The sequence below is a fragment of the Aulonocara sp. 'chitande type north' Nkhata Bay genome, linkage group LG22 (assembly GCF_057382095.1).
Source record: "Aulonocara sp. 'chitande type north' Nkhata Bay isolate Kocher_YH1m ecotype deep benthic linkage group LG22, A_spYH_male_GT1.1, whole genome shotgun sequence".
Taxonomy (NCBI): domain Eukaryota; kingdom Metazoa; phylum Chordata; class Actinopteri; order Cichliformes; family Cichlidae; genus Aulonocara; species Aulonocara sp. 'chitande type north' Nkhata Bay.
This window is the reverse complement of record NC_141364.1, coordinates 18,957,714-18,972,527: the sequence shown is the minus strand read 5'-3', so window position 1 is coordinate 18,972,527 and position 14,814 is coordinate 18,957,714. Positions and strand designations below refer to the sequence as shown.

The window sequence follows — 14,814 nt, the reverse complement described above, 5'->3', positions numbered from 1 at the left end:
GAGCCAACCTACTGCACTGGCTGTGCTTTGTTTTTTTATTTAAAACAGAAGTGTTATTAATAAGGCCCAGAATTTTGTATTTCCTTTACGTGATCATTTTATCACAACTGAAACACAAAAATCAACACACAGAGCTCAAACTTGTTAATCACTGTATCCATTTTAATGAAAAGCCAAACAGCTGTGTAGGGGGGTTTAGTTCAAGTTTGATTTGATGCAAATATACAATGCGAACAGACCTACAAAGCCCAAAACTTACTTTACCTATACACACCACTAAGGAGCTCTATATACAGACATGTTAGTTGAATACAAACACAGGAATTTTAAAAATAGTCTAATTGGGGTTCAATACACCAATGTGTCCCCAAAACAAGAACAGCTGTACTGTGTACATTTTTCACACATGCAGACGAGGAAAGGGTCATGCAAGGGGTGAAAAAAATCAAAACAAGTTAGAGAATAAAAATATTGTTTCATTCAACTTCAATGTCATTGCATGTATTTTGGCTTCCAGTGCGTTAAGATTTATTCTGTGAGTTTCACTTTAAAAAAAACAAAAACAAAAAAAAAAACCTGCAGTCAGTAAGTAATGGTTTCAAAATGCTATTGTGTGATGACGTTACAGTCTCCAAGTTTCCTCTAAACCTTGCACCAAATTCAAAGAAACCCCAGTATCTACCACAAGTTCAAAGTTTCATGTCTTTAAAGCCCAGTACCTGTCTACATTAGTTTTTAAACATGGACAAAAACTGCAAAACCAAAAATAATATTAGTTATGACAAAGAAACCCATACAAAGAGTAATTTTTAATTCACATTAATGACCCCCCCCCCCAAAAAAGGAGTAAATTAAAGAAACGGGAAAATTAAGAGAACATTTCAGGTTTTAGAACAACAAAAAAGAAAAATCCTCATTTTGAAAAGATATTCTGTAATAATACAATAATTTATGTTCATTTATGTTACACATCCAACAACAAGCTTCATTCTTATGCCATTCAAAACATTTACCATTTTCAAAACAGCTTTTACTCGTTGCTGGACACATCCATATAAATTACTCCAGCACATCTTTCAGAGGTAGGGGGGATACTGGCATCATATACAGTAAAACACATCAACTATTTACAGCTGTGACAAGCAAGCTAGAGGCATTCCTCTTATAGCTGTAGATAACCATACCACGTCTTTAGTTGTTTCCAGTTTGCCATGCAGAGTTACTTTACACCAGCAGGCTGAAAGGGAGAGACAAAGTTTGTGAAAACAGACAGTCGAAGGAAGATGGCATTCCTAACACTAACTTCTCTTTAGGCAAAGCTGGTTTCATCTGTGTGTCGGCATAATCATTCCTGCTCTTTTTCTATTCAACTTCTGCAGCAGAGCCTGCATGTTTAATTCTGCCATACGAGAAGTCGAGGTGTAGGTATAGACATAGCCTTCTGTGTTAATAGAAGCAGAGGACAGTTAGAGCAAGCACAATGGTCAAAGGTGAGGACAGATGACTATGCTCTGTCATTAATTGCAATATTTTTATTCCACTAAATAAATAGTGCCCCTCTCAGCTGACTGTCAAGACCAGCTGCATCATCTCCTCAGCACCTACTACCTCTTAAAAATAGAACTCTGTGTGATGGGAGAGGAAACAAAAGGGGATCAAATAAAGTAATGAAGTCAACGAGAAGGGGCATTTTAGCAACATTTCAAAATAAAGGGAGGCGTTCCCCATCTCCCAGCTGTTCTCCTCTAGGTGCTGCCTCACTCGCGGGAGCGTCCCACGATTGCCAGGATGTAGAGGAAAATGTTGATGATGTCAGTGTAGAGGTTAAGTGCGGCAAAAATGTATTCCTCTGGACTCAGGGCCAGCTTCTTGTTTCCCAGGAGAAGCTGAGTATCAACAGCCAAAAACTGCACAGACAAAAGATGGAATTAGTACACTTTGTATACCATACACTGATAAGGCATTGCATTGTGACCATCTGCCTAATATTATATTGAACCCCTTTGTGTGGTGATATCTGGCACCAAGATGTTAGCAACAGATCCTGTGAGGTGGGGCCTCACATCCCACACATGCTTGATTGGATTGAGATCTGGGCAATTTGGAAGTCAAGTCAAACTCGTTGTTGTTCTCCTCAAACTTTTGCTAAACCATTTTTGTTTTGTGGCAGGGTACATTATTGTGCCAAAAGAGGCCCCCACCATCAGGGAATACCGTTTCCATGAAAGGGTGTCAATGGTCTGCAACATTGCAGAGGAAGGTGTTATGTATCAAAGTAACATCCACATCGATGGCAGGACCCAAGGGTTCTCAGCAGAACATTGCCCAAGGCATCACATCGCCTCCACCTGCCAGGTAAGTAGCGCACATGCACCCGGCCATCCACACGATTCATCAGACCAGGGCCGTTCTGATGCATGTGCGCCCTGACTGATCAGTGGCTATGTAGCCCTATATGCAACAAACTGCGATGCTCTGTGTATTCTGACACCTTTCTGTCAGAACCAGCATCAACTTTTTCAGCTGTTTGAGTTACAGTAGCTCGTCTGTGGGATCGAACCACACGAGCCAAGCTTTGTTCCACATGTACAACAATGACCCTGTCACTGGATCAACACAGTTTCTTCATTGGACTGTTTTTAATACAGTGACCACTGTGGACCGGGAACACGTCACAAGAGCTGCAGCTTTGGAGATGCTGTGAAACAGCAGTCTAGCCATCACAATTTGTTCCTTGTCAAACTTGGTCAGATCCTTACAATTGCTGATTTTTCCTGCTTTTAATGCATCAACTTTGAAGAGATTAACATTCCCTTGTTCCCTAATATATCCCACCCAATAACAGGTGCCATGATGAAGAGTTAGTTGGTGTTACTCATTTCGCCTGTCTATGGTCATTATGTTATGCCTCAGTGTATGCTGCCTTAAACTGCCATTTGCACACTGAACATGATAATGTAAGGTATATCGTTTTGCTTTAGTTAATACTGTCATGTATATTTAAAAGTGACCTCAGTTTTGTAAAAGTTTACTTTGTAACCCTTGCAAGCCAAATATTTCTCACCATTTAGCAGGGCACTGTCAAGAAATGCAAAAAGCTGACAGATAAACCACTTGGATGCGTAACAATCCTTCAAACTCATAAGTATTTGTTTTTCTTTTTTTTTTGTACATAGAAGGCGAGATATATGTGCGGCACTTACGCAAGTGAAGAGTAGCGCTCCCAGTGAGGCATAGACGATGTGCAGGATCTTGTGGCGGATGAAGATGCACAGGATGGAGAAGAGCAACAGCACGATCAGACACACGAACAGCACGCCCCGACAGGAAGTAAAGTCATACTTGCTCTGTGAAAGAAAAAGAAAATAGAACAGAAGAAAATTAAAAGCAAGACGTTTAAAAATGGGAGACACGGCACTCTACGGTTAAAGAAATGTAATTCTGAAGGAGCTTTTATACACAGTCTGAGTATTTGCTTGTTATTGACTGGGTAAAACACCACAGTGCGAACAAAAACAAACAAATGATCTCTTAAGAGAATGATGTTTGGATGCTTTTATGGACACTCAAACGCATTTACAGAAGCAGCTGTCTGCGCGTGCTGACCTGTAGCGAGAAGAGGACGACGGTGAAACAGACCACCGCGGTGATGCCCACAGCCATGATGACGCTGTCTGTGTCATAGAAGCTAGCGATCATACCCACCATGTAGGAGAGACTCAACGTCAGGATGGACTGTACGAAAGAAAACAGACAAATTACTTATAAAACTGTTTACAAAGAAACATTCAGCTTTGTGTGTGAGATAGGTCACCTCTTATTATTACTATAAAATCAATCTTAACAGGACAACCTTGTGTGATTTCCATCTGGCCTGTTTTGATGTTTAATTCATCTAGATTAATTTGATGTGAGATGTCCAGTTTTGGCAGTATCAGCTATATGATGGCACTTACTTAATGGGTCTTAAAAATACATTTGAAAAGCTCAGCAGCAAGCAGTCCATTTCCAGAAATCAAGGCCTGCAGCTAGCCAAAAATACAGCTGCAGAATGGAATGTATACATAGCATTCCTTTCACAACTGTCTAAGCTGTTAAAGGAGTGGAAGGAGTTTGGAAAAGTTCTCACCAGAGCAACCAAATTCCAGGGGTGCTTGCGGCGGAAGTCACCACAGCAGCTGAGGACAATCAAAGACACGAAGAAGACTGCGTAGGACACGTAGTACGTCCACGTATTCTTACGCACAAATAACTTGGCTTCATCGACAAAGGTGAAGACAGCAACGAAGGAGAAAGTGATCAGCAGCTGCACAGTGAGAACCATGAAGACCTGGAAATAAGGAGGAATTAAATTACTTTGATTAGGGATCTTGTTTTGGTTGGATTGTGTGTTCACGTCAGTTATGTTCTATATTCATCTGGTAGAAACAGAGGAACCTACTTTTCTGATGAAGGCTTGTCGGATGTTCTTGTCCTCGAATCCGGAGTTGGTGAACTCATCGTTGTCGTAATAAGATGGAGGCCCGTCACCATGATAACCAGGGCTACCTACAGGTGGTGCTACGAAAACATTAGAGCATGATAATTTGGGATTAAAAAGGGAAGAACACATGATGTTTTAGCACATTTTGACTGTCATGTGTCATTTTGTTAGCAAAGTACGAGAAGAGTGAATATTTAGATCTGTGGACTTTTTGACTCTTATTGCTCATTAAGAGCTCTTTACACAGACACACTATTAGTTTTCTAATGATCTTTAGTATAACCACTCACCCATGGGGTCTCCAGGAAAGCCTGGCTGTGCAGGTCCTTGCTGATATGGCCCCTGAGGGTACGGTCCCTGTGGATAGGGCATCTGAGGGTAGGGACCGGGAGCGAAGCCTGGGCCTGCCTGGGGAAAGCCAGGCTGTCCGTATCCGGGCTGCCCATATCCGGCTGCAGGTGGGTAGGGCCCCCCTGGGGCTTGGCTGTAGTTTGGGGGGGGTACACCGAACCCTAGCTGAGGGGGTCCATAGACATCATTATGAAGTGGGTTGGTCTCACCCATTATGGGGTACCTACTCTTGTCCTGGGACATGATGTAGAGAAAAGCTCACTCTGCTTCAACAATCTCTGAAAAGCAGAAAAGCAAAAATATAATGTAGCTACTTACAAATATGTACAGAATAAAAGCACATAATGTAACACCAACATCTCAGCCAAACTGGCAAAGACACAAACACCGCATCTGCTTGATTAAAAGGAGAGAGGCGAGTAAACAAATTCAACAAAGGGAAAGGCAAAGGCACTAGGCAGACCAACAGGATGTTCAAGTTTTGTTTCACAAGCAAAAAGTCAGCTATTTTATCATTACCCGGAGCAAGAGCAGGCCTAGAATTAGTGTTAGCTTGCATCATTGAGGCAGCTGAATGTCTGCCTCTGGGTGCCATCACATGAAGATCTAGTTCTTGAGACAGTTACATCAGTGGTAAATACTACAAACATACTGTTTTATGTTGTTGTAACTAGGGCTGGGCTATATCATACCGTTCACAGTAATACCGGTGTAATGTTGGGCAACGATAAGAAAATGAAATATCGCGATAGAATATGGGTAAAACGCGCATGCGCAGTGCCTTTGTTTACATGCGCACATGGCGGCGACGCAGAATGAGAAGAGCGAAAGTGGATTGTTGAATGAAACGGATGAACGAGAACTGGTTTGTAAAAATGCTGCAACTTCAGTGGTGTGAAACTGGTTTGGCTTTCATCCGTCAGATACACAACAAAGCACTATTTTTGGTAGAGCATGCTAGCGGGCCGTCGTTATTACTGTGTTTTTTGGAAAATACGGCACACTTAAAATCAATTCTTTGATTTTTCTGAAAATCGACAGTGCCCCGTATAATCCCGTGTGCCTTATGTATGAATTCTGGTTGTGTTTACTGACCTCGAAACGACTTTATGTGGTACACGGCGCTCGAAAATCTGTCAAATGTTTCAGTACGACTTTGCTAAGCTACGAAGCCGCACCGCTTGATGGATTGTCGGAGCTTTACAGCTATCGTAGGCAGGAGCCTCGCGGAGTGATACGTACTGTGCTTCAACATAATATTACCGTATTGTGTGTGTATAACCTCTTTTTAAGTTTTGTGGATATTATACATGGTTATGCTGAGGATATGTCGGCCAATTTCCACTGGAAATGCCTTTTGGTTAAACTGTCAGCGAGGAATTTGCATTTGCACTTAATTTTTTATATAACTTTAATGCACTTAAAAAGCTGCTTGTTTAATTGAAAATACATTGATGTTTTTTGTTTTTTTGCACTAATAAAGTTGAGGAGTTGTAAAGTATTTTGTCTAGTGTCAATTATATCATCAGTTATATCGTTATCGCAAATTTTCAAATGTATATCGTGATAAATATTTTTGGTCATATCGCCCTGCTCTAGTTGTAACTGTGAAAGAGGCACTCACAGCTTCACAGGTGTGTAGCTGGTCTCTAAGTGAGCTGGGTGTGGTCCAACCACTAAGTACACAAGGGTGTTTGAAGCAGGTGTTGCACACTCAGTAACCTCATGTCTATAGGGTGAACTTCTTTTTCTTTCAGCTGTACATTTGTTTGAATTTAATGTTTCAGTCTGTTTAAATCTACTCTTTGCCTCTGTCAGAGCACTTTGTAAATCATAAAGGTAAATAAAATCACAGTATTAAAAGCCAGGCTAAGTTTATATATAGGTGTGGTGACAAGCACATGTCTTCTGTTAAGGCTGTTTGTGCCACTGAAGCAGAGCAGAGGTGGAAGAGACCAAAGGGTACGACCTCAGACTGTGGTATTTCAGTGTGAACCACTGTAGTGCAGTATGAGTTAATGTCAGGAAAAAAATGGCCAAAGGTTACTGTCTGAACACTAGACAAGACACTTGCAACACACTCCTCTGTGAAGAAAGATAAGGGGAGGAGTGTCTGATAGTCCTAAGTATACAGAAGTACAAACCAACATAGAGGAACAAAAACAGGAATATGTCACAATGTTACACAAGTTGGTGGCAAAGACCGCAGACCCTAGAAAGACAATTTGACAATACACATATTTAGCCAGATAATGACAGTACACTAACATTGTTTGAGTAGCCCCACTACTACTCTTAAAGGGATAGTGTATTATTGTTACCAAGACATCTGAAGTAGGTAAAATAAAGGAGTTTTTATTTTATTTTCTTTACACAAACAACAGATGAATCTTTGCTACTACAGATGTATGAGGTTTTGTCAATAAATCCGATCTGAGCGAAAACTTTCAGAAGAATGACCGGTTACCCTGATATCTACTTAAAGCTGTCATGGACGTGAGAGGAAAAAGGAAAAGAAACTACAGTACAAACATTGCTCACACACTGGTGCTGAAAGTGTTTCCATGGATGCAGGCGCCGCCTTGGTAACTGTATGTATTATTAATCTGCTTCAGGAGGCAACCTGACATATTGGCCATTACTGCAGTGACCCTCCTCCCACCTGGGCTCCCCGCACAACTTGGGTCAACAGGTTTATATCCTGTAATCTGTAATCTATAATGCTAACAAGGCATCTAAAAGCACAGAGCTCCACAACAGAAAACAAAATTGCTCCGCAGAGAGGTGCACAAGGCAAGCAGTCGCCATCTTCCAAATGTGCTGTGCAGGTTTCATAATAAGGCCTGAAGTCCCCAGAGGAGAACTTGCTCAAAGGGCAGGGAGCCAAAAAGCCACTGAGTCAATTGCTGACTTCAAAAGAACACCTGGGGTGCTATTCATTATGTTAACGTTTGCCTCATGTCCTCTCCTTAAATTGGGAAAACGTTCTCTCTTCCCCATAATAAATTACTTTCTAATCTGTTAATTTGACCTTAAGCAAACAAGGAGAGTGGAGGCTTCTAGAGGAGATTAGAGAGAGGAAACCTTTTTTTAAATCAAGTGCATGACATTTAAATGCCACTGCTTAGAAATGAATATTTCTTCCATCATTGGATCTTATCCTTGCATCACTTAAACCATTTTACACATCCAATCAATGAGAATCAAGATGAGATATCCTCCACATTTGCCTTCGGCCACACATGTAGTAAACAGCAGGAGATAGCCAGCTTCAGATACAATGTCCTTTTCTGGAAATACTGCATCGGGTTTATTTTTAGGGTGACACTGTGGTTGTGTATACAAGAGAAGAAAATCACCCTCTGTTAGGACTATAGCTCTATTCTTACAAAGCTACAACTGGGTTATGGAGGACCAGGAGTCATACACATTGACATAAATCTTTTCATGAATGAATGGATATCTAAATTGTGCAATAAAATATTAATTAGTAAATTAAGTAGCAAATTAACTGTTAATGTATTCTATTTATTTAGACATTCAAGTAATGCATTATTTGAATATTTAATGGACAATAAAAAGAGTATTTATAAATACATTTTTCAAACTACTAATCCATTAATAAATAGTTCAAATACAAAAGGGATTTACAAAAAAGTCAGTAAAAACATTTTCAGGTTCAAAAAAATAAAAAATTAAATAGTATTTTCAAAATCTTTTAACGTAAATGGATTAAAAAAAATCAAATTAGGAATACAGTTTTTCCAATTCTATTTCTTTTCCTGGGAGCTATTGGACTAGTTTCTCCACTTAGCATTTCCATGGCTCTTTTTCTCCTTTTGAAAGTCAGAAAAAAAAAAACAACATGTGGTGTGATGTAAGAAGCTCTTCAATAGGATGTGACCTCCTGGATGTTTAAATCGATGAATTTTACTCTGATAGCTTTGCACGGCTAAGGCATTTTTTAGAAGTGTTTAACATCAGCATAAGCATGCACAGACTGTGAAAATATTACATCCCAGCAGTAGTAGCTAGCTGACATTTTTTAATAAACTAATGTGCTTGTCACAAGAAGCTTAGAGCAGCAAAAACTGTTAGAACCAGGAAGGAGCCCTGTTACAATTCTACACAGAATTACAGCAATGACTGAAACCTACAACCTTAAAAATGAATAAAAAGCTGTCTCTAAACACTCATCAGTTCAGATGTTTTTACACTACTTTCTGACACTTAAGAGTTAAAAGAATTGAAATAATGATACAAGTCAGTCCAAGTAAGTCACTGAAAATAGATGATATGTACAGTTTTAGTTGTTACATGATGGCTGTTCAGGCCCACTTTTCAACTTTTAGTTTCACTTTTCAGTCAGCATACTACTGGCACGTAGAAGGTTGGGCTATGTGCTGCTACTTTATTGAAGGACTGCACACAGGCACTTCTGCGTGGGTTTCATATTCTTCACTGCTTACAGCCAAATATAAATGCATACAAAAATGCACAATGAGAAGCAATGGTGGAGCAGACTGCAGGTTACCTTTATAATAATAGAGAAGCCTGTGGTGTTTAGACTACACCTACTACGTGTACAAAACTGTAAACAGTACAAATACACTGAGTACTGAAAAAAAATACAGAGGTGGATGGAAGTATCCATTCATTTCCAGATCAATCTAGTAAAAGTTGTTTACTCTTTCCCCTTCCTCTCTTTTCAGGACACACCGAATTAATGGTGAGTGTTATGCAACACTGCTCCATTTCACTCTGGCAAATGCATCCGGACTCCAGTGTGCATCCTCATGATCCCTATCTGTCCATCAGTAGGACAGTGCAGTGAGACACTGCAGACAAACAAGCTGGCAGTGCTTCACAGTGACAGTCTGCATTAAGATCATAACAGATTACAATCATTACCTGAGGAGTCAAATCCCTCCCCGAACAACAATGGTTGCATAAGAGGGATGCAGTATACACCCAGTAGCATATTTTTGTTAGATTTCTTGAAGAATCCAATATGTGGTCAATGTTAGCTTACATAAAAAGATTACCCTCCCCTTGTATAGACAGAAATATTAGTCAATTAAAGTAGCCCTGGTGAAACTATAACCAAAGAGGCCTTAACTAATTACGTGAGTCACCCAAAGCATGTGATATCCACCCCGTCCAATGTTTACAAAAAGTGTGAGTGTGCAACTCACGGACACTTCATGTACACTTTTCAAAGCTATACACATCCCCATTTTATCAGTTACTGATTTTAACTAATCTGGGTTTTTTTGGTTTTTTGTTTAAAAGGGAGCTTGTTAGGCTTTGAAGTCCATCATTAAAGAGAACATTAAAAACTGAGAACATGAGAGAAAATTTTGAACTTCACAAAAAAAGCAGCTTCAAAGTCCTCGTAGCTGACTGCTCACTTGCTTGTCTTGAGTAAAGCTAAAACTTCAGGATCTTTTTCTATTAATTTGTAACAGCTTAATGTAAATGATTATCTATATAAAACTTCGGTAAAACTTATCTTTCCCAGTTGCATAAATTCAAAAAACATCAGCTGTTTTTATATTCATGTTACATTTAACAGCCGTGACTTCGCACTGTGTTTTTGATTCTGAATTTATCTGCACTGCTCTGTTTGTGGCTATGTAGAATGGATTACCTCCTATAATCCAAAGTAACAACACAGAGTTCAAAAAACACGACAATATTGTCAGAAATACACATTAACCCTCAAGTTCAAAAGTTCAATTCAGCAACCAGTAACCACAACAGTTTCACTTCACCGTCTGGGAAAGAGGTTGGTATAGTCACAGTTGTTTTTTTTTGAGTGAGTTTGAGGCATGGTTTGTACAGCTTTACAAGCATTACGTGAGAGATTTCAAATCCTCTTAGGACAGACGCTCCATCGCCGTGGATAAAGACAGTGCTGCTATCCCTGGCTTCTGCTGATAGCTATCGCTAGTGGAATTAGGTTGAACGGAGGAACTCAGTGGGCTAGACAGAGAGCCAAGTTAACACAATTAGGCTACCACAATACATCGACAAACCCACATTCAAAACATCATGTACATGCCTGAGCCACACAAGAAGACAAAGTGACAAAACAGGAACAGCTGCACAAAACAGTGGGGCCAGTATGGAGGTGAAATATCTGGCACTGCAACAACTTCAAATGAGAAGTGCTACACTTGAAAGTCCAACATATTTAAAAACAAAGCATACAACACTACAATAAAACTGTTCAACACTTCCTAAAATCAGAAAACCCAAAAGCTTTTCAGTTAAAGTTTGAGTTAGTTTTCAACTCAAAGATGTAACTGGCTGAGCAGGAACCCTTTGCTTTTCTTTTAGTCGCTGTAGCATGACTAAGTGATATCATCAAAATAAATGCTGTTTCACAGTCACACGGTGTTCATGTAACTCTGCTGCAAGCCTGTTTTGCAACATAAAAAGACCCCACATGCTTTAAAACCACTACAGAGATGGCTGTGCTTTAAACCAAACCCCTCAGCTGACACTGTTCATGTCCTATTAACGAACAGCTAACTGGACCACTTGGCTGAGAGAAGCCTACACTGAGTTGCTTCCTACCAGCCAGCCAGGGCAGCAGTATGATACTGTCATCGTGACATACCATGTCAGCAGCAGCTTTGACTTTGTCAAGCCTGCAGACACCTTGCCTTGTGGCAGATGGATACACTTTAGGTAGGTAGGTTAGCACAGAATAGCAACAGACTGCCACCACTGTGGCATAAAAAAAAAAATCTACTCAGTTTCTTCTGAAAGTAGAAAAATTACATCATTATAATGATATTTATTTTGTTCTCATAGTTCTATATTAAGAGTTACATATTTCAGCCGTTTTTCTCATTTGACGTAATACGCTCTCATTGCCGTGTGAAAGTTAATATTGTAACAACATAATAATGAGATACTGAGTTTTTAAGCTCACAAAATTAATGTAACTTAGACAATAGAGTGCTGTAGCAAAACTGCAACTACAAGAAAGCTATTTATTACTAGCTCAGAGTTAAAAATCAAATATTCACTCTCTGCGGGGTTGCCAGTTTCAGGAGGTGGTGCTGGCAAGAGAGATGAACTGTTAGTTGTGTGGCCAAATCTTATGCATCTCCAAATGTTTAATGCAACTCCTCTACAATATTTCATCATCATCAGTAAAACACTACAGCCATATAGAATTCAGTAATCAAGGTATAAGATAAGATAGATAAGACAGATAAGATAGATCTTTATTGTCACTGTTAGCAGAACAATGAAACGCAGTTTGGCATCTCTCCATTTGTGGCTGTAAGTTTTTACATTCAACATTCAAGCAAGTTAACTTACTAAGCAAGTTAACCTACAACTGTACAATATTTTTCTCCACATATCACAGGATCATGGTTTTGTCTTTCTCTGTACTTTATCAATACCCCTGTCAAATGAAGAATTGACAACTAAAACTGTCAATAATTTATTTGGAGGTTTGTAATTACAAAAACAACCGAAGATGTCGCTTCTTTACCAAACTGGGTATATTTTAAAGGTGTGTGAATTATTCATGGAGGTTAGAAACAGGACATGAGTAATATAACACAGTCATAGTTTCACAGTTTTAGAGCACATATCTCAAAGTCTAGGCCAAATCTAGCCGCCCATATCAGGATAACATAGTTTTTATTGTAGCCTCTCCTTTTTTCACATTGTATTTTTCATGCTCAGCCCTCTGAAATATTTTGTTCAACACCTGTTACATATATGTGCAAGAACAGTGGTTTACACATTCACATAACGAGCAAAAGAGCCTTGGTTCGTGTAAGGCGACTCTAGGATACAGCAGTATATCCCCACGGTTTAAGCTGGAGGGAGCCAGGAGTCAGAGTTTCTTTCTTCCAAAAAACATAAACAAAAAAACCCACCTTAATATTTGTCAAGGTGTGCACAACCAGTAAATACTAAACGCATAATTTTGTATATATATAACTATGATGACACAGAAAGATAGCGATTTCATGCGACTCAGTCCGGATTCTACCTTCTGAATCCTCGTGATTAAATAATAAAGCCACGGCTATGAATACTGCGATATCTGCTCAGTCACACACTGAGAAACACCACAAATACTCATAAATACGACGCAAACTCACTGATAAAAACACCGAAATGTCAGAAAGACTAAACTCAAACAGAAATCCGGACTAAAAGTGGAGCAACGCGACATGTTTAGATGAGGTGAGCGACTCTAAACCAAAAACGAAAGCATGCATCGAGCGGTCTCTTTTTCTTTTTTTTTTTTAATGCTGCACCTGTATTTAGGCGCATCCCCTGCAGGCCTCACCAGCGCTGATAAATGCGACACTGCTACCATCTACTACATGGCATTCACGAATGTTACGCCCAAGCTGCCGAGACCACCATTAATGTCGGAGCGTGGATAAACTACGAGCGTGTGGGCCACAGACACCCGACAGCACCGAGCTAGCCTCGCCATGATGAATCCAATCTGGGTTAGCTACGTTTTTCGGACGCTGACCACACGCCTCGCCCCCAAGCTGAGGACACCGAGAGCTCCTTTTAAAGCCAAATTGCAGTTACACAGACCTTTTGGTATCTGGGTACAAAATGATTAACTAATAACCCTAAATAACAGCATGTGTTTTTGGAATTTACTGCTTTCTATTCCTCTGACAGTTGGCGATAGGCAAGATGCTGACGATTGCTAACAAAAAAGAAAAAGGCGCTCATCATCCATACGTGTTTAATAAAGGGGAAAATTACTAATAAAACACAAAATACTCATTAAAAAACATTACAGCTTTTTACCTGAGGTAAGTTTACTCCGAAGTAACTGCCGAATTGTACTCTCGCCGTCTCCTCCTCCTCCTCTGTGCTCGCGCTGGGTTCTGGACAGCGGCCCCTGACGTTTTCGACACAGCGTGGTCACGTGTTGTGTGGGAATCACCAGTCATTACAGAAAACCGACACAAATGACTTCACAAACTGCCACATGACATGCTTTCCCCTCCCATAACATCATCGGGATAAAGACAAAACAGAGCCGCTCAATTAAATATGCAAACAAAATGCTTCTGTGGAAAGATCCAGATTAATCTGGAAATTACTGCAGGACTCATGCTGGTCTTAAGTCACGTGGTTTATTATCGGTCGCGTTTACGGGTTTTTCTCTTTAACCGAATATATTCACCTGCTTTTACTTTGTCATTTTCAGATAGAAATGTATAAAAACAAACACAGTTTCAAGATTAACTGCTTTGTAAGTTTGGCTTGTGCTCCCTTTGGGCTTTTTAATTAAGTGAAAAGAGCAAGGTTTTCCGACAGCGATTCACTGATAACTACATTATGTTTAATTTTGTCATTAATTTCAGTATGTGATGTAGTCTGAACCGTTAACATACAGCAGGACGAGTCCATGCTTTCATATTTATGTCAAATTCTGATCCTACAGTTTGAATGTTGGGGCAGAAATTGAGACTCATCAGACCCAGGCAACATTTTTCCACTCTTCTGTTGTCCAATGTTGGTGAGCCTATGTGAACTGTAGCTTCAGTTTCTAAGGACCTTGGAAAGAAAAGCGACTGGACTTCTTAGGTTTCTTGAAGATATTTCGCAGTCAGTTTTAGAAACAAAACTGTGGGAGGAGAAGAAATGTGTAAAAAACAATGTTTACTTTGTTTTTTCTTTACATGGCTGTTCTTTTACAGAGACACTGAGAGTCTGAGTTCTTCCACCTGAAATTGTTCATAGACATTTAAGTGATTCAGTGTTAAACATTATAAAATTCTGTACACATCAGAACAACAAGTAGAATTCTTGCTGGTATGTTCACAAATGAAAAATAATCACTTATTAGATATAATGAATTCACCAAACCATCTATTTGCATATTTTACATGTATCTGCAAGTATTCTGCACCCAAACCACTGGTTCAATGTTCCTAATGTAGTATTAAAACATTAAGCCTCTAGAC

The 14,814-nt window shown here is 39.7% G+C and overlaps 1 protein-coding gene across 1 annotated transcript; it reads right to left on the bottom strand.

Moving 5' to 3' along the window:
- Window positions 1-141: 141 nt before the first annotated feature.
- grinaa (glutamate receptor, ionotropic, N-methyl D-aspartate-associated protein 1a (glutamate binding)) lies at window positions 142-13,802 on the bottom strand. The gene is made up of 7 exons (XM_086280570.1): window positions 13,649-13,802; window positions 4,774-5,112; window positions 4,442-4,560; window positions 4,130-4,330; window positions 3,607-3,735; window positions 3,204-3,347; window positions 142-1,907 (listed from the first exon to the last, which is right to left on the bottom strand). The coding sequence occupies exons 2-7, from the start codon at window positions 5,075-5,077 to the stop codon at window positions 1,758-1,760; spliced, it is 1,047 nt and encodes a 348-aa protein (XP_086136696.1). The 5' UTR covers window positions 5,078-5,112; window positions 13,649-13,802; the 3' UTR covers window positions 142-1,757.
- Between the last annotated feature and the right edge of the window lie 1,012 nt (window positions 13,803-14,814).

What these genes read in the sequence shown, in the direction of transcription:
- grinaa (XM_086280570.1), bottom strand. Translation starts at nt 5,077, where the DNA reads ATGTCCCAGGACAAGAGTAGGTACCCCATAATGGGTGAGACCAACCCA. An exon ending in CTTTCCTGGAGACCCCATGG is followed by an intron (nt 4,561 to 4,773) that starts GTGAGTGGTTAT and finishes ATGTTTTCGTAG; the next exon opens with CACCACCTGTAGGTAGCCCT. An exon ending in GACAAGCCTTCATCAGAAAA is followed by an intron (nt 4,331 to 4,441) that starts GTAGGTTCCTCT and finishes CCTTATTTCCAG; the next exon opens with GTCTTCATGGTTCTCACTGT.